This window comes from Colius striatus, chromosome 25 (assembly GCF_028858725.1).
Source record: "Colius striatus isolate bColStr4 chromosome 25, bColStr4.1.hap1, whole genome shotgun sequence".
Taxonomy (NCBI): Eukaryota; Metazoa; Chordata; class Aves; order Coliiformes; family Coliidae; genus Colius; species Colius striatus.
Genome location: NC_084783.1, coordinates 1,364,821 through 1,382,780, shown reverse-complemented (window position 1 = coordinate 1,382,780; position 17,960 = coordinate 1,364,821). Strand labels below are relative to the sequence as shown.

At 61.1% G+C, this 17,960-nt stretch overlaps 2 protein-coding genes across 6 annotated transcripts; one reads left to right on the top strand and one right to left on the bottom strand.

The window, feature by feature from the left end:
- Positions 1 to 21: 21 nt before the first annotated feature.
- UBXN6 (UBX domain protein 6) lies at positions 22 to 6,779 on the bottom strand. The gene is made up of 11 exons (XM_062015241.1): positions 4,937 to 6,779; positions 4,185 to 4,339; positions 3,845 to 3,906; positions 3,602 to 3,730; positions 3,003 to 3,100; positions 2,677 to 2,752; positions 2,499 to 2,583; positions 2,022 to 2,244; positions 1,816 to 1,946; positions 1,052 to 1,197; positions 22 to 592 (listed from the first exon to the last, which is right to left on the bottom strand). Exons 1-11 carry the CDS (start codon positions 5,017 to 5,019, stop codon positions 464 to 466), a joined length of 1,317 nt encoding a protein of 438 aa, XP_061871225.1. The 5' UTR covers positions 5,020 to 6,779; the 3' UTR covers positions 22 to 463.
- Positions 6,780 to 7,211: 432 nt separating this feature from the next.
- On the top strand, positions 7,212 to 17,667 carry HDGFL2 (HDGF like 2). Of its 5 annotated transcripts, none has more exons than XM_062015238.1 (16): positions 7,212 to 7,345; positions 9,564 to 9,640; positions 9,717 to 9,855; positions 11,472 to 11,648; positions 12,481 to 12,597; positions 12,730 to 12,801; positions 12,956 to 13,103; positions 13,293 to 13,368; positions 13,471 to 13,756; positions 14,598 to 14,689; positions 15,020 to 15,090; positions 15,723 to 15,793; positions 15,929 to 16,030; positions 16,142 to 16,355; positions 17,014 to 17,137; positions 17,290 to 17,667. In XM_062015238.1, exons 1-16 carry the CDS (start codon positions 7,274 to 7,276, stop codon positions 17,351 to 17,353), a joined length of 1,902 nt encoding a protein of 633 aa, XP_061871222.1. In that variant the 5' UTR covers positions 7,212 to 7,273; the 3' UTR covers positions 17,354 to 17,667. The 5 variants fall into 5 exon arrangements, with proteins under 5 accessions (XP_061871222.1, XP_061871220.1, XP_061871221.1 ...); XM_062015236.1 differs by having other exon boundaries at positions 17,287 to 17,667; XM_062015237.1 differs by lacking the exon at positions 7,212 to 7,345 and adding an exon at positions 7,394 to 7,693 and having other exon boundaries at positions 14,604 to 14,689; positions 17,287 to 17,667.
- The last annotated feature ends 293 nt before the right edge of the window (positions 17,668 to 17,960 follow it).

The following is a 17,960-nucleotide window of genomic DNA, read 5'->3' as shown; positions in this document are numbered from 1 at the left end:
AATCACTTTGAACAGAACTGAGACTTTAAATATTCCTTTTTAATCAAGATTAAGTGTAATTTTATCTAAATATATCCTCTCCAATAGGAGTTACAGTGCACACAGAAGCAAAAGGAAAAGCTGAGTTCTAAGCCCAGCCTGATCCCCAGGCTCAGTCAGTCAGTAATCCAGCCTAAGTGCCTCATCCCTACCTCCTCCCTCCTGCAAGGGGCCAGCACAGTCTGGGAAACACCTCCAGCAGCTACTGCTGGGATGTGGGTTTTAACTGGGAATGTCTTACTGGGCAAGACTGCCTTAGTGGGTGGCTGCTGGAGCTGTAGAGGAGTGACGGGGCAGAATCCAGACTCTGCAGAGCTAAACCCAGCTCGATTCTGAGGTCACATGGCTGGAAGCTCCACCCGTCTATATGGAAAAATGAGGGAAGAGTCTAAAACCACCAGCACTGAAACCTTTCTTCTTTATTTCACTCCAGTGTCTGGACTCTAGAGAGCAGTTCTGGTTTCAGGAGGCTTGCTGGCTGTTCCTCTCCTGCTGCCTCAATGTCTGCCATGACTGCTGCATCCCAGGTGAGGGTCAGGAGGGCTGAGGGCACCTGTCAGGAGAAAGGCAGAATTGTTAACCTAGAGCAGGGCAGGATTCCAACTCAGCACACTGTGTGTTCACACACCTGGGAGAACTTAGCAAGAGCACTTCAGCTAAAAAGGACAAGTGTGGCTTTCTGCAAGGAGCTGTCTGGTGGGAGCCTTGTGTGAGAGCTGTGCTTGCCTTGGCTGCTGCCTTCCCTCTCTTCCCAGCGTGGATGCTGACCCTGTACTAGAGCTGCTGGCCACTACTGGGGCAAGCATTTATCCTTGGCTTGTAGCTGGAAGAGACTGCCTTCAATCAGTCACTTGTTTGCACTTCAAAAGAAGGGACCAGAGCACAACTTAACGGTGCTGAAAGCAGAAGACACAAAACTCCTCTTTAAGTTAGGAGCAGCAATGACTCCACCAACCTGCAGCCCCTGGGGAAGGTACCAGCTGTCTCTTTTGGTGGTTGTTTCTTTACTCACCAGCCCACATTCATTGAAAGCCAAGTTGTCATCTGTCAGTTTGAGACCTCCAGGTCCCAACAGCTCAAAGGGCAGCCAGTCATCTCTGAGTGCTTCTCTCACAAAGCTGTAGAGCACAGACAGCGATTCTCGTGCATAAAACGTCCCTGCCATGAGCAAATGAGGTGAGAGTGAGAGACAGACTCTGGCATTTACCAAATCCAGCCTTTTGTGGGAGGTTTTGTGTGGCTCTGGTACTGATGCTAACTGTATGAACTACTTCAGTGACAGCCTGATTCAACTGGGAGGCATAAAAGCAGAATCTCCAAAGAAAAAGTGTCCCTTCAATGGCTGCAACCCCCTGCCAGCCCCTAACAAAGACTCGAGCAAAGCCTCAAATCACTTCCAGAGTTCTGCTGCAAGCTCTGAAGGGATTGATACTGTTGTCCAGCCTGACAGCACACAGCCAGCCCCATGCTGCTTACTGTAACAAACTCAAGTCCAGCTTGCTCAGGGCAGCCTGGGAAGAGCAGACATTAATTAATGGTGCCTTGAGCTTCTTCCCCTCCAGGCTCAGCTTTGCCTCCCAGCCCCAACCCTGCACCCTTCAGGCAGGGGGAGAGGAGGAGGAGGATGAGAGACATCACCCCACTCTTTTTGGTGATTGCTTTTATTCTCCCAGCACATCTCAAACCTGCTTGTTATTATCCAAGCTCTTAGGCTAAGAGTGTTCTCCAAAGCTCTTGGAAAGGTGGAGGAAGAAGAGGGAAAGCAGCCCTTTGTACCTTGGAGGATGTAGCCGTCGGGGAAGCGCACCCGCAGCAGCGTGTAGCTGTACTTGCGCATCTCCCTCTGTTCCTCCTTCTCTCGCATGGCTCTTGTCCTCAGCATCGAAGCCTTCTCCACTGCTTCTGTCCTTTAGGGAGAAAGCAGTTGTTAGGAGGAAGGAGAAGGGCCCAGGCTCATGCCTGGCCTCGTGCTGCCTGCTCACCGGAGCCTTTGCTCCCGTTTGATCTCCTCTGCTGTGAGGTTGTAGAAGTCGTTGGGCAGCTCGAAGCGAGCGGCCGCGGGGGAGGGTTTGAAGAGGCAGAGCTGGCGATCCAGCTGGGCTCTCAGGGGCTCTGAGCTTAAAAGCTGCTCTTTGTAGTCCTTGAGATCTTCCAACCTGGTCAGCATTTCTTCCTTCAGGACGTAGTACTCTTCCTGTGTGCTCTCTGCAAGCCAAAGGGCAGGATTTGAGTCTCTTGTGAGGAACAGGGGAGAGACACGGCCTTTTCTGGCGATCCCTGCCCTTGTCTCCACTGGCAGACTGCAGGGTGAGTGGGTGGTTGTGTCACAGCCTTGGAGCAACAGCCTTTACTGCAGCCTGCAGTGCTCTGCCCAGCTCAGGCTGCCTCACCCTCCTCCTCAGGCTGTCCTGCCACCACCCAAACCTCCCCCTCCACTGTACTATGCTTCCATTTCTTACCTTGTCCTGGGACAGGCAGTGTTTTTGTCTCAAACCCAATAGCCTGGAAAAACTTGTGTATCCCTTCCAGGCAGCTTATCCTTTCCTGGAAGAAAAGGAGGGAGGGGGAATGTAGCCTGTAGCCTGCTCCAAGCACAGACTTTCCTAAGCAGAGCACTGCAGGGAGTCCTGACCTCACCTGAAACACCCTGTTCTGCAGCTTGATTTTCTGGTACTTCTCCTCCTCTGGATGGAGATAAATGTTGTCCAGGTACCTGCAGGAAGAGGAAGACACTATGTGGATCAAAGCAGGCTCTTCAGGACACGCTACCCCAAGGTATAAGAAGAGACAGAGACACCTCACAGTATTTTTCACTGATAAATGAGATGAAACACTGAGGAAAATGGATTAAATCGGCATTTCATGCCCAAAACAGAAGAGGGGAGTGGCCAACCTCAACCAGCACCTCCCAAACCTTAACACACTCTTAAACCACCTCGGTGCTAAGCACACAGCCCACGTACCTGGCCATGGTCTCCACGCCCAGGCGCACTCTGTCCCGCTCCTTGTTGAGCGTGTGGATCTCCATGATGGAGGCGGCCACCGGGTCTACGGAGAAGTACTGGGGGAGGAGGAGAGAAGGGGGTCAAGGGGAAGCGAGGGCTGTGTGGCTCTGGGGTGCTTGAACCTCAAGCAGCAGCTCAGCACCACATTTGTTCCTCCTGTGGTGGGATGGAAAGGTAAAAGTAGGGACTTTCCCCTCGTGAGTTGGGCTGAAGATAATGCAATGGGTAAAGCAGAAGCTGTGCACCCAAGGAAAGCCACAGGGTTTATTCACTCCTTCATTTCAGCTGTTTCCAGGGTCTAATCAACACTTTAAAATCCAAAACACAGCCCCCTCTGAGCTGTTCTGAAGAAAAATAACTGTCCCAGTCCAAACCAGCACAGAGCCAGAGTTCCCAGCCCCAGGAGGTGGTAGAACAAGAAGGGAGGGTGCTGTGGTGGGTGTTGGTACAGCTCCAGCCCCAGGGAACTGCCCTGGGGGAGTGCAGAGGGTGGGAGAGGGGGCTGCTGGAGGAGACCCAGGCCACAAAGTGAGTTAAGATGCAAATGTGACACTCACTGCCTGGATGGCTTCTCGGAGGTGCTGCTCCTTCTTGTCTTTCCTCACAACCTCCCCTGTCAGTGGGCAAATGAAATAGACCCCTGACACAGAGGAGGCTGCAGTCCTGTCCTCTGGGAGGGTGAGGTCCTGGAGGAGACAAAGACAGGGCACTGAAGCTGAACACAGGAAGGTCTGGAGGGGAACTTGGTTTGAAATACCCTGGTATGTCAGCTGGGACAGGGACAGCAGTGTGTCTCGTACCTTTTCCTCTGGGGAGAGCCTCTTCTCGCTTGCAGCAGCCTCAGCCATCAGCTCTTTTCTTACTATAAGAGACAAGCCCAGGTTACAGCAGGGGATGGCACTGAGGTCCAGCAGATTTCAGAGGATTTTGTCCCTTGCAGTGCTGCCCTGGGCAGCTCAGCAGCCACCTGGGTGCTCTGTCCTTGCCCTGAGGCTCCGTGGGTGAGTGTGAGCCCCGTTTCTAGAACAGAGGCCACAGCACTGAGCTGCACCCGGCTGCTGCTGACCCGAGATCTCTACAACCAGCCCTGCCAGCCCCAGCGCCCGCCCTGCGGCTCCACAGCTTCCCCTGAGCTCCTACCCTGGTTCTTGATGGCCTCCTGCGAGGAGGGCGCCTTGGCCTTGGCCTTCAGCTCCATCCGGGACAGCGCCGCGGCCGCCGCCATCTGCGCCTCGTCCGTCGGGCCCTGGCGGGGCTTCGGCGCCGCTTCAGCTCTCGGCTTCTCCTTGGGGACCCTGCACAGGATGGAGCGGGACAGCTCAGGGGCAGCCAGCCGGGCTCCAGCACCGCACCAGCACCACCACGGCTCTGCCACCACCGCACCGGGACAACCACGGCTCTGTCACCACCACATCAGGACAACCACGGCTCTGCCACCACCGCACCGGGACCGGGACCACCGCGGCTTTGCCACCACCACACTGGGACAACCACGGCTCTGTCACCACCACACCAGCACCAGCACCACCACAGTTCTGCCACCACCACACTGAGATGACCACGGCTCTGCCACCACCCCACCAGCCCGGCCCTGGCCCGGCAACGACCGTCCTGGTGCCCGCGGCGAGGACGCCGGGGAACCGGCCGCCCCGGTGCTGCAGCATCGCTGACCGGTGAGTGGCGGCTCCCCCGGGCGAGCGGCGGCCAGCCCGGTGCCATCCCCAGCCCGGTGCCATCCCCAGCCCGGTGCCATCCCCACGGGTACCCGGTGTCGCCGGGCCCGGGGCAGGCGCGGAGCCGGCGCATGGCGAGGGGGAAGGTCGCACGGGCTGCCCGGGACGGCACCCACCCCTCACCCCGACCATCACCGACGTTCCCTCCGCACCCCGTACCGGGACGGCTCCGACAGCTTCTGTCCGGGTCCCGCCGTCTTGAACTTCAGGTCGGCCTTGATCTCCTGGAAGAACTTGCGCATGGCGGCGGGAGACGGAGCGGGGCAGGTGCGGGTGCAGGGCCGGGAGCAGCGGTAGGAGCGGAGCGGGGCCGGGCCGGCAGCGGCTGCGGGAGCGGCCCCGGTTGGCCCCGCCCTCGGTCCCGCCCCTTCCGCGCCGCCGTCACCGGAACGGGCGCGGGCCGCGGCGGGCCCAGGGCCGCTCTGCGCTCCGGGTCCTCCAGGGCTCAGTGGCTCCGGCCGGCCCGGGCCCCGACCCGCACCCGCAGCCGCCCAGAGCTCCGGCTCTGCACCCACACACCCCGCACCCCTCTAGGCCTGCAGCCACGGCCCCTCGCAGCCCTGACCCCACAGCCGCAGCCTGCGGGCAGCAGCCAGCCCCGACGGAGCCCCAAACGCCAGCGGATGCTCCGGCCCAGCTGCCGCCCAGCTCCTTGCCCCACCAAGGGTTGACACCGGCCACCGGGCTCGAGACCTGGGGCTGAGTACACACACGCTCCTGCACGCCGGCTGCTGGCGTGGGGTTTGTTCCCACTGCACAGCTCCTCGTCCTCTGGGGCACACGGGACGGTCACAGCCGCCGCCACCACCTGCAGTGGCACGGGGACCCACGCCTGGGCCACCACGGTGGCCCCAGGGGCCAGAAACTCGCGGGTGGAGGCCGGCCCCATGCTGCCAGCACCCCACGGGCACCGAGCACAGCCGCCCCAGACCCTGTGCCCACGGCTCTGCCCGGTGGCCCTGCCACACACCCTACAGCCCTGTCCTGGTGCCTATAGCCCTGCCACACATCCTGCAGCCCTGTCCTGGTGCCTATAGCCCTGCCACACACCCTACAGCCCTGTCCTGGTGCCTATAGCCCTGCCACACACCCTACAGCCCTGTCCTGGTGCCTATAGCCCTGCCACACACCCTACAGCCCTGTCCTGGTCCCTATAGTCCTGCCACACACCCTACAGCCCTGTCCTGGTGCCTATAGCCCTGCCACACACCCTACAGCCCTGTCCTGGTGCCTATAGCCCTGCCACACATCCTGCAGCCCTGTCCTGGTGCCTATAGCCCTGCCACACATCCTGCAGCCCTGTCCTGGTGCCTATAGCCCTGCCACACATCCTACAGCCCTGTCCTGGTGCCTATAGCCCTGCCACACACCCTACAGCCCTGTCCTGGTGCCTATAGCCCTGCCACACACCCTACAGCCCTGTCCTGGTCCCTATAGTCCTGCCACACACCCTACAGCCCTGTCCTGGTGCCTATAGCCCTGCCACACACCCTACAGCCCTGTCCTGGTGCCTATAGCCCTGCCACACACCCTACAGCCCTGTCCTGGTCCCTATAGTCCTGCCACACACCCTACAGCCCTGTCCTGGTGCCTACAGCCCTGCCACACACCCTACAGCCCTGTCCTGGTGCCTATAGCCCTGCCACACACCCTACAGCCCTGTCCTGGTCCCTATAGTCCTGCCACACACCCTACAGCCCTGTCCTGGTGCCTACAGCCCTGCCACACACCCTACAGCCCTGTCCTGGTGCCTATAGCCCTGCCACACACCCTACAGCCCTGTCCTGGTCCCTGTAGCCCTGCCACACACCCTACAGCCCCATTCCATACCCTATAGCCCTGCCACACACCCTACAGCCCTGTCCTGGTCCCTATAGTCCTGGCCCACACCCTATAACCTCATTCCACACCTTATAGCCCTGAGCCATACCTTATAACCCTGTCCTGCTTGCTATAGCCATGGCCTCATGCCCTATATGCTTCTGCCATGCCCTACAACCCTGTCCCACTCCCTACAGCCCCGTCCCCATCCCCTACAGCCCCATCCCATCCCCTACAGCCCCGTCCCATCCCCTACAACCCTGTCCCACTCCCTACAGCCCCGTCCCATCCCCTACAACCCTGTCCCACTCCCTACAGCCCCATCCCATCCCCTACAACCCTGTCCCACTCCCTACAGCCCCATCCCATCCCCTACAACCCTGTCCCACTCCCTACAGCCCCATCCCATCCCCTACAGCCCCGTCCCATCCCCCGCCCCTCTGGCCCCGCCCCCGCGCCCCCTCCTCGGCGCCTCCAGCGGCGCAGCCCAATCCCGTTATCCCGCCGTGCCCTCGCCTCGCTCCCATTGGGCGAGACGGCGGAGCGACGCGGCCGCGAGCCAACGGGAGCGGCGGGCGCGGGAGGGGGCGGGACATCCTGCGGCCGCCCGTTGCGCCCCGCCGCCCGGTGCTGCCCGCGGCCTGGGCCTCCGCCGCCGCCCCGCCCGCGGCCGCCATGCCGCACAGCTTCAAGCCCGGAGACCTCGTCTTCGCCAAGATGAAGGGATACCCGCACTGGCCGGCCCGGGTGAGACCGCGGGGCCGCGCCGGGCCGGGACGGAGGGACGGTAGCGGGATCGGGGGCCGGTAGCGGTGTGGGGACATGTCCGGGCTCCGGTCCGGCGGTGAGAGGCCTGTACCGGGATGGAGATGCCGTAACGGTACCTGTACCGCGGTGGAGATGCCGTACCGGGGCCCATAGCGGGATGCAGATGCCGTACCGGGGCCGTACGGGGATGCAGATGCCATAACGGTACCTGTACCGGGATGGAGATGCCGTACCGGGGCCCATAGCGGGATGGAGATGCGTTACCGGGACCCGTACGGGGATGCAGATGCCGTACTGGGGCCGTACGGGGATGGAGATGCCATAACGGTACCTGTACGGGGATGCAGATGCTATAACGGCACCTGTACCGGGATGGAGATGCGGTACCGGGGCCGTATGGGGATGCAGATGCCATAACAGCACCTGTACCGGGATGGGGTGTGCAGCGGGGTGAGGGGCTGGGACCAGCACCCGTCCGGGGATGGAGATCCCGTTATGGCGCCTGCCCTGGGATGGGGACCCGGTACTGGGATGGGATTGTCCTTCCCCGAGAGAGGACACCCGTATCGGTGTCTGTCCCAGCGTGGAGACACAGCACCAGCATGAGGGACCCATCCCAGCTCCCAAACTGGGATGGGATGTCCTGTACTGGGGACAGGATGGGACTGAGCTCTTGTCCCATCCCAGGATGAGAGACCCCATTCCAGCACCTGTAACAGGATGGAGTCCTGGTGTGGGAATGGAGCATCCTGTACTGGGATGAGGGTTCCCGTCCCAGTGAGAGTCAGCAGCTATACTGGGAGGAGGGCCCAGTACTGGAGTGGAGATTCCCTACGGGGAGCTGGTACCAGGATGGAGTCCTGCACTGGGATGGGAGGGTCGTGCACTGGGATTTGAGGGTCCTGCACCAGCACCCATCCCAGGAAGGGGAGTGCCGTGTTGCCACCTGTACCAGGATGAGGAAACCCAGAGCAGGATGTTGGTCCAGGACTGGAAGGAGACTCCCATGCTGGAACCTGTACTGGGAGGGGATTCAGCACTGGGGTGGGGGGGTCTTATACTGGTACCTGTGCTGAGGCAGGTCGGGGCGTCCCACACTGGGGCCTGTACCTGGCAAAGGATGGGAGAGACTTGGGGGACCCTCCATCCTGACAGGCTGCAGCAACCCCAACCCATGGGGTGTTCCACAGCCGCTGGAGGAGCCCTGTCCTTTGCCTTCCATCCCCCTACTCCCTCACGCAGCCCCCCATTCCCCTCCCAGCTCCCTGCCAGGGCCTCGCCGCCCCTCTGGGGCTCTGTCCCTCGGTGACACAGGCTGGGGACAGTCCCTGGGTGTGACGGGGGCCGTGGCTGAGCGCTCTCCGGGCCCAGAGGGTGCTGGTGCAGTGTGAGGGGCCGGGCGCGGCGCCGGAGCGCGTGTGTGGCGGGTCCCAGCGCCGGGGGGACGGCGGCGCGCTGCCGGCTGGAGGAGCCCCGCGGCGAGGCCAGAGCCGGGACTGGGCTCTGCTGGGGCTCCACCGTGCGCCCTGGGGGCACTCTCATCCGCCGAGGAGTGTGTGCAAGGTGGAAACCGTGTGGGACCGGGGCCGGAGGGTACCGGGGAGGCCGCGGCTGCCGGACACGACGCTGCTGGGCCGCACCACGCCGTGAGACGTCAGCTGCCATCCCCGCGCTGCCGGCGGCTGCCACCCCTCCTGCTTTAGCCCGCTTGCTCCTTTGGGGAAGGCTTCTCCCCTCACACCCCCCCGAAGATCTCTCTTCCCCGGCGCCCCGAGGCTCCCGCCGCGGCCCACACCACGTGGAGCGGGGGAAGAAGACGGGGCGGCCGGTCTCCGGCCGGGAAGGACCCTCAGGCCGCCCCGGCGAAGCGAACGCAGCCCCCAGCAGCCCGCTCCGGACGAGCCTCCCCCTGGGCCCCCTCCCCCGAGGCCGTGCGGCCGATGGATCTCTGGGGAGCGGCTCAAGCGTTTGCCCCTGGAGAGACGACCCCGCGCCGGATCCCTTCCGTTAACCCTCCCAGAGATTCCCTGCGGGCCCCAAAGCTGCGCTGGCGCCTCTGGTGTGTCCTCGGCCCGGTGCTTTCTCGCCGTGCTTTGCCTCCCAGCAGGCGGCAGGGGCCGGAGGCTGCCGTTGTCTCGCAGAGGAAGGTGCTCAAGCCGCTGTCTCTGACCACCTCCCGCTTTGGGTTTCCTTTCAGATCGATGACATCGCGGACGGCGCCGTGAAACCCCCACCGAACAAGTACCCCATCTTCTTCTTCGGCACCCACGAGACGTAAGCGTTGCCTCGCTCCCCTCTCTGGGCTTTCGCCTCTTGCTCCGAGCTCACCTCTTGCTTTATTTCTCTCCAGAGCCTTCTTGGGCCCTAAAGATCTCTTCCCTTATGAAAAATATAAAGACAAATATGGGAAACCAAACAAGAGAAAAGGCTTCAACGAGGGCTTGTGGGAAATCCAGAACAACCCTCACGCCAGTTACAGTGCCCCTGCGGTGAGTGCGGGGCCGCCGGCCCCCACCTCTCCTTGTCCCCCGAGCGCTCTCCTTCCTTTCCTGCTTCTCCTTGCTAACGGTGCCTCCGCGCTTCCAGCTTGCAGAGTGGCTTTCTCGGGCTCCAAGTAGCTTCCCTGCCCTGCCCTCTCCCTCCTCCTCTTCCTCCTCCCAAGGCAGACACCTTTACTCCCATCTTCGAGGCTGCTTTGCGCCGCTTGCCTTAACCCACGGAGGATTTCCTGTTGGAATGAGAACCCGAGGCTTGCTCCTCCCTTGCTCCTTGTGCTTGGACTGTGGGATGGTTCCTGTCTTCATCCAGCTCTGAGGTCCTGAGCCACGAGCCCCTGGGCTGCGGGTGTTGGTGTCTCTTGGCTGTCGATTCCTTGTGTGGGCGTTTGGTAACCAGAGCTGTGGGATACAATGTGTTGTGTAGAGATCTTCAGAGGTGGCAGTTCCTCGTGTAATTGGTCTGAAGAGGCAGAGGAAGGTTTTTAAGGTGAACTCTGAGGTGGAGGTGGTCTGGAGGAGGGCAGGCTCGGGGAATGAGCCCCCCAGGCTGTCCTCAGTGTGATGTGAGTAGCTGCAGGAGGCAGTTGGACCTTGAGAGCACAGGTGGAGGGTGAGGTGAGACTGTGGAGATGTTTGAAGACCTGGAGAATGATTTGAGCTCATTGGGTGGGAGGTTTGGAGATGGAGAAGGAAGCAGCACCTGTTTTGTTCAGGGACTCCACCATGAAATCCCAGCAGGGATAAGGAACTTGTTGGTGAGGGACCGAGGTGATGACCCAGGGATGAGGGTTCACCAGCACCAACTGCATCATGTGGCCAAAATGCCTGGAGGAGCAGAAGAGACTGCAGTAGAGGTCTTTTGGGGGTTTGAGACCTAACTGAAGCAAGGTGCCAGGAGCAGTCAAGGACAAGGAGAGACTTTCCAGCAGGGAGGCTCCAAGACTGGAAGGATCCCATCTCTAGGAAAGCCCTTGGGTGAGGAACCAGCCAGGAGACCTTCCCTCTGCAGGAGTGAGGGATCAGGAGAACACGGGAAGTGTGTGGGAAGAGTGGTGGCCACCATGCTGGACTCCTCACGTGCCAAGGGAAGCTGGCTGAGGAGGAAGAGGCCTGCCCTGGGCTGAGAGCCAGCGGGCAGCTCGCTGGGGGAGAAGAGCTGCTCCCCAACACCGGAGGAGAGGCTGAAGTGGCCTAATCCTGCTTGTCTGGCGCCGTGGGGCAGAGGAGCTTTGGGCTCTGCTCCCCAGGAGGGTCTTGGGCAGAGCCTGAGGACGGGGGCAGAGGGGAGTGAGGCAGCAGCAGCAGGTGGAAGCCGAGCTGGGGGATGCAGAGCAAGGTGTTGCCGGTGGGATGATGTGTGGGGGGCCTCGGGAAGGGGGTGCAGGGGCGTTACAAGGGGAATTCAGCTGAGCATCCTCACCGAAGGGCTGTTCACATTGTCCCCCGCCCCAGAGCCGTGCTGAAGGGTTGTGTGTGTGTGGGGGTGTGTGCTCCCCACGCTCCTCTGCGCTCCCCTCGCTCCTCACCCCTGCCAGCCCCTGTCCCCCCACACCCCGCTCCCAGGCCCCTGCTGCTGCTGACACAAGTCGGGTCCCCGCTGTGTTTAGCCCGCCAGCTCCTCGGACAGCGACAGCCCCGAGCAGGACCCGCTGGGCAGCGACGGCGGCGACGACGAGGACGACGCTGCCGTGGCCGCAGCCGCCGCCGAGAAGATGGAAAGCGACGAGGAGTCGGACGGAGGCAGCGAGCGCGGCGGCCTCAAACGGAAAGCGCTGCCGGTGAAAGTGAGCTCTGGGCTGCAGGGACAGCACAGCACAGTGCCTGGGGCATCCCAAAGGGGAAAGGGGGGGAAGAAACTCTCCCTGCTCTGCCCTGCTGAGGCCTCAGCTGGAGTCCTGTGTCCAGGTCTGGGCTCCTCAGCTCAAGAGGGACGGGGAAGGGCTGGAGAGAGGCCAGGGCAGGGCCAGCAAGATGCTGAGGGGACTGGAGCATCTTCCTGCTGTGGGAACTGGGGCTGTTCAGTCTAGAAAAGAGGAGGCTGAGGGATTAATGAGACCCCATCCCATCAATACTGACAAAGATCTCACTGGTGGGTGTCAGGAGCTTGGGACATCCCTTTTGTGGATGGTATCCAGCAGCAGCACAAGGGGTGATGGGATGAAGCTGCAACACAAAAAGTCCCATTGAAACATACAGGAAAGATATTTCCCTGTTTCAGTGAGGGAGCCCTGGCCCAGGCTGCCCAGGGAGGCTCCTTCCTTGGAGGGCTTCAAGACCAACCTGTACACATTCCTGTGTGACCTGCTCTAGGTTGACCTGCTTCTGCAGGAGGGTTGGACTAGATGGGCTCTAAAGGTCCCTCCCAACCCCCACCATTCCATCTATTTAACCAAACTCCCTCTGGATTCTCTGATGGGTTCAGCCTGTATTGTGGTGGCTGCCTCAGGTTGGCTTGGAGGTGGGAGGTTGGCCAAGGCCTGGGGTGGATCTGCAGGAGCTGCTCTTGTAGGGTCTATTGGGAGGAGCTGGGCAAAACCCCTTCCCAGAAACCATGGGCTTTTGGTGGGGGATGGAAGGGGAGTGGGCTTCTCTCACCTTCTCACTTCTCCATGTCAGATGCCTGTGGCAAAACGGCCTCGGAAATCCTCCAGTGACCTGGATCAGGGCAGCCCCTCCCCATCAGAGGAGGAGAACTCAGAAACATCCTCTGAGTCAGAGAAGAACAGTGACCAGGTGAGAGGGCTTTGGGATTCACTTGGATGGAGAATGTTGTCTGAGGAAGTCAGAGGCTCGGGGCAACTCGAGTGAGTCCTGGAACTGTCACGAGACTGTTCCTTGTTTCTTCATATCTCTGTTTTCCTCCAGGATTTCACTCCTGAGAAGAAGCCAGCAGCCAGGGCTCCCCGGAGGATGCCAGCAGCAGGGAGGAAGAAGAAGGTAAAAGAGCCTTTTGTCTGCAGTCTGGGGTCTGCTGGAGGGGGAGCAGGAGGTGGCAGGACTCTGCCAAGGGCCAAGTGTGGGTCCCAGTGACACAGTTGGGCTGCTGTGTTTTGGGGCCAGCCCCTCAGTCACTCTCCCTCTGTGCCTGCAGAAGGTGGAATCTGGCTCTGACTCAGACTCCAAAGTGGACTCAGATTCAGAAATGGGCAATGCAACTGTGGACATGACCAAGTCAGACTCCAACTCTGATTCAGACTCAGATGTGTCTGTGAAGAAGGCCCCACGGGGCAGGAAACCAGGTAACGCCAAGGGAGCTGCTTCCACCACTGCTGCCTTCCTCAGGGCAGTGTGTGAGGCTGGGGGCTGCTGAGGCTTTGGGGTCTCCTCCTGTGACACCTTCCAGCCTGTACCTGAGCAGCCTGATGTGGGGCTGTTTTAACAGAGGGCTCCACCTGAACATCTCCCCCCCACCCTCCGTTGTCTTGCAGCTGAGAAACCCCCTCCCAAGCCCCGGGGCAGGAAACCAAAGCCTGAACGTGTCCCAACCAGCTCCAGCAGTGACAGGTGAGATGAGCTGAGGCACCCTGGCCCTCAGGCCCGGGCTGGGAGGATCCCCAGCTGCCTCTCTCTGCAGGAGGGGTGCTGAGTGCTCTCTGTCCTCCGCAGTGACAGCGACAGCGACGTGGATCGCATCAGCGAGTGGAAGAGGAGGGACGAGGAGCGGCGGCGGGAGCTGGAGGAGAAGAGGAAGAGGGAGCAGGAGGAGGAGATCCGTCGGCTTCGGGAGCAGGAGAAGGAGGAGAAGGAGAAGAGGAAGGAGAAGGCAGAGAAAGGAGAGGAGCTGCACTCGGACTCAGACAGCAGCGCGGAGGATGAAGCGGCCAAAAAGGGCCGGAAGGGCCGAGCCAAGGCCCCGTCGTCCTCAGACTCTGAAGTGGAGCTGGAGAAAGAGGTGAGCACGGAGCTGTGGGGGCTGGGGACAACCAGGCAGCCCAGGCCACACTGTCAGGGCAGCAGGGACCCCCAGGAGTGGCAGAGGGACCCCTAGGAGTGGCAGAGGGCTCCTGTGTCATGGAAGCCCAGAGTCACAGAGTCCCTGAGTGGTGGGGGCTGGAAGGGCCCTGCAGAGCTGCTCCAGCCACTGCTCCAGCAGCTTCCCCTGGCTCAGGGGGCACAGGAACGTGTCCAGGTGGGGTTGGAAACCTCCTGAGAAGGAGCCTCCACACCCTGCCTGGGCAGCCTGGGCAGCTCCCTCACCTTTTCCTTGTGGTTAAGTGGAACTTACTGTGTTCCAGCTGATGTCCATCACCCCTTGTCCTGTCACTGGACACTGCAGAAAAAAGACTGGCCCCATCCTTCTGCCACCCACACTTTAGTGTTGCTGAGGTCTCCCTGAGCTCAGGCTGAGCAGCCCCAGGGCTGCAGCCTTTCCTCCTCACACACAAGTTCCATCCCCTCAGCATCTTGCTGTCTCTACACTGGCCTCTCTCCAGCCCTTCCCTGTCTCTCTCAGACTGGGGAGTCCCCACCAAGGAAGGGTTCCCAAAAGCAGCATGAGGGGGTCTGTCAGGATGGGTACAGCAGGCTGGGGGACACTTGAGGGGGCACCAGGATGTTGACTTTTGGAGCAGCACATGGCTGCACCACAGCCTGAGTCCTCTTTGATCTCGTGCTGGGGACAGCCCTGCACCCAGGCCCACTGTGTGCTGCCTACTGGCCTTCTGGCTCCTTCCCTCCCACAGCAGGGAGGGCTCTGCCTCTCTCTCTCTCCCTGCATTGTTCTCTCATCCAAGGTAAAGAAGCCAGTGAAGAAGCAGCCTGAGTTGTCAAGGAAACCAAATCAGAAGGAGAAGAGGGGCCGAGCAGAGGAGAAACCACGGAACAAGTCAGCATCTCCCCTCCCTGCATCCCTCCTTCCTTCCCTGGGCACAGGGCTGCAGCCCTGCTGCTGCTGGCACACTGTCATGGGCATGGGGCTCCTGTCAGGCTGCCCCTGGGCCAGCAGCTCCCGTGGAGGGGATTGGGCAATTCCCTCCTCCTGTCTCAGAGCTGAGGGGGGTGTTGGGGGGGCACCAGGCTGAGCTCCCCTAGTGTTTTCTGCCTCACAGGAGCTTTGGGGCTTTGCCCTGCTGCAGTCCCAGTGAGCTGCTGTCCTGTGAGCCTCCTGGCAAACAGGGGGGTTGCACCTGCACCATCTTCCCTTTTCCTCCTCCAGACCTTTGAAAGTGGAACGAGGCCGGAAGAAATCTGACCTGATCCCTGAAAGGAGGATGGAGAAGAAAAAGGGTGAGAGTGCCACTGTTTGGCATCACAGAGGGGAGGAGAGGGAGAGGAGGGACTCAGGGTTGGTGTCCCCCATCCCAGGGAAGGGGAGGGATCACTGTGGTTGTGCCCAAACCCTTCCCAGCACCGCCACAGTCCCAGTGTCCTGTTGGAAAGTATTTACAGGGTGCAGATAGTGACCTTCCCTTACAGACATCCCTCTGTGGGACCCCTCATGGCCTCAAGTTGCCTCAGGGGAGGTTGAGGTTGGAGCTGAGGCAGAACTGTTTCCCTGAGAGGGGTGTCAGCCCCTGTGCCAGGCTGCCCAGGGAGCTGGGGGAGTGCCCAGCCCTGGAGGGATCCCAAAGCCCTGGAGCTGAGGTGCTGAGGGTCAGTGCTGGGCTGTGCAGGGTGAGGGGAGGGCTGGGACTGCAGCAGCTCAAGGGCTTCCCCAACCCAAATGCCTCTGGTTCTCTGATCCCCTCCTGCCCTTGGCACAGCCCAGCCCATCCTCCCAGAGAAGCCCCTGGGGCTGTGTTTGACCTTGGAGGTGCAGGAGGAGACCAAACCCTTTCTGGGGCAGAGGTCCTGGGCTCTGGGCAGGGCTGTGCCCTGCTCTGGTGCCCTCATGCCTCAACCTGTCTCTTTTCCTCCAGAGCCCACAGTTGAGGAGAAACTTCAGAAGCTTCACAGTGAGATCAAGTTTGCCCTGAAGGTGGATAACCCAGTGAGTGCCCACCTCCCTCCTGGGGCTGCCTCAGCCTCCCCTCGCCCTGGGTGCCATGAGGGGACCCTGCCCCCCACCCTGAGCCACAGGGGGAGACTTCCAGGCAGCTTCTGATCCTTGGTGCCACCTTTGCAGGACATCAAGAGGTGTCTGAATGCACTAGAGGAGCTGGGCACGCTCCAGGTCACCTCTCACATCCTCCAGAAGCACACGGATGTGGTGGCTACACTGAAAAAGGTGAGGCAGAGAGGGAGGCCCCTGGCTGGAGGGAGTGAGGGACATTCTTGGGGTTCCCTCCCCATCCTCCTTGGCTCTAGGGCCATCCCCTCCTCCCTCTCCCTGGGGCAGATCCGTCGCTACAAAGCAAACAAGGACGTGATGGAGAAAGCTGCTGAAGTCTACACCCGCTTGAAGTCACGTGTGCTGGGACCAAAGATGGAGGCAATCCAGAAAGCCACCAAAGCTGGGGCTGAGAAGGACAAAGGGGATGCAGAGAAGGGCCCAGAGAAGCTGCCAGGAGGGGAGACCCGCAATGAGAAGGGGGAAGAGGAGAGGAACACAGGTAACGCTCCCCCTGCCCCGCGGGGCCGGGCCCTGCTCAGGGGGGAGGGTCCTGGGGCCCTTCCCGGGGCCTGTCCCATCCCAACTGGCACAGGGAGGGACAGGGGTGTCCCCTGGGGGCTGGGGACACCCAGAGGGGTGGCCCTTGGCCTCTGGGAGGTGGGAATGTGCAGGCACTGGTGGCAGCTCCTGTGCCAAGAGCAGGGAAGGGCCATGAAGCGCTCAGGGCAGCAAGAGCAGAGGGCAAAGCTCCTGCCCACGCCCTGGCCCTGCCTTGGGGTTGATTTTTGGGCCAGGATGGCTCCTTGGCAGCGGCTCCAGCCCTGTGAGGGCTGGCTTTGGGGCCAGGATGGCTCCTTGCCATGGCTCTGAGGCATCAGGGAGCTGCAGGAATGCAGAGCCGCCCTTGGCTGCCTGTCAGCCACTGCCATCTGCCCCCCTCACAGCCACAGCCCTGCCTGGGGATGCTGCAACTGCCTTGCTGGAGGAGCTGAGGGGGGAAACCTCGCTGCTTCCTGGGGCTGGAGGCTTTGGGGGCCCCCTTGTAGCTGGCAGGGTCAGGTCAGACCTGGGGTGTCGGGATAGGGACAACCTGTGGCTGTGGGGCCTGGGATGGATGGAGCCTGAGATGGCTCAGCCTCTGTCTCTTTTCCCTTTAGACTTGTCTGGTCCTGTGAATGGTGAATCCCTGTCCCAAAAAGCAGAGGGCACAGAGGAGAAGGACAAAAGTCAAGGGCTGGGAGCTGGGGAGCCAGAGGCATCCTCCGAGGAGACCCACAGCAAGTGAGGGGCAGAGCTGGGGGCTCGGGAGCTGCCCTGGGCTGTTTTTGGGGGGGATCATGGGGATCACAAACGGGCTTGGGGAGGGGGGAAGGAGGTGGGGGTGCAGGAGCCGAGGAGCCAGCGGCTGAGCTGCCCCTGCTCCCCCCCAGCAGCACACAGGACTATCCCAAGGCCGACCGGGAGAGGGCTGGTGGGGAGGCGGCTGAGCTGAGCTGAGCTGAGCTGAGCTGAGGGAGGAGCAGAAGCCTCGGGAGCGACTCGGGGGCCGCGGGGAGAGCGGCCCCAGCCCCGGCCCTGCCCCAGTCCCTGCCCACATCCCTCAGTCGCTGCTGTCCCGGCTCTTGTGCTGTGTCCTCACCCCGTGAGCAGCCGCCGAGCCTTTGGGGCTGTGCTGGGTGGCTCCATTTGTTCTCTTATTTGCTTGTTTTGGTTGGTTGGTTGGGGTTGGGTTTTTTTTTTCCCCCTCCTTACCTGATTTCTTGTGATTTCAACCACCATCAAATGAATATAAAGGGTTTTTTAATGAAAAACACCCTGAGCCATCCACTTGTGTTTGTTGAGGCACCTCTGCTGGGGAGGAGGGCAACAGCCCTGCCCACCCTCCCCTTCCCCTGAGGCACCCTGGGGGCTGCTCCCAGCCCCTGCAGCAGCTGAGCTGGCCACCAGCTTCTGGAGTTAAGAAACCAGTTCAAAGTGATGTGTTTCCTTCTCCTGCTGCAGCCAGGGACAGGCTGAGCCTTGGCAGGGGCTGGGCAGCAGCTTTGGCTCCCTGTGCTGCTCTTTTGCAAAGATCCAAAGCTTTTGGAGATGTAAAACAAAGAGA

Excerpts from the sequence above, each read along its gene's own strand:
- HDGFL2 (XM_062015234.1), top strand. The coding sequence starts at position 7,616 with ATGGAGATGCGTTACCGGGACCCGTACGGGGATGCAGATGCCGTACTG. Across the intron at positions 13,757-14,597 it reads AAGTGGAGCTGGAGAAAGAG|GTAAAGAAGCCAGTGAAGAA; the intron begins GTGAGCACGGAG and ends CTCTCATCCAAG. Across the intron at positions 17,138-17,286 it reads TCCGAGGAGACCCACAGCAA|CAGCACACAGGACTATCCCA; the intron begins GTGAGGGGCAGA and ends GCTCCCCCCCAG.
- UBXN6 (XM_062015241.1), bottom strand. The coding sequence starts at position 5,019 with ATGCGCAAGTTCTTCCAGGAGATCAAGGCCGACCTGAAGTTCAAGACG. Across the intron at positions 3,907-4,184 it reads GGAGGCCATCAAGAACCAGG|TAAGAAAAGAGCTGATGGCT; the intron begins GTAGGAGCTCAG and ends TGTCTCTTATAG. Across the intron at positions 3,101-3,601 it reads TCCGAGAAGCCATCCAGGCA|TACTTCTCCGTAGACCCGGT; the intron begins GTGAGTGTCACA and ends CTCCTCCCCCAG.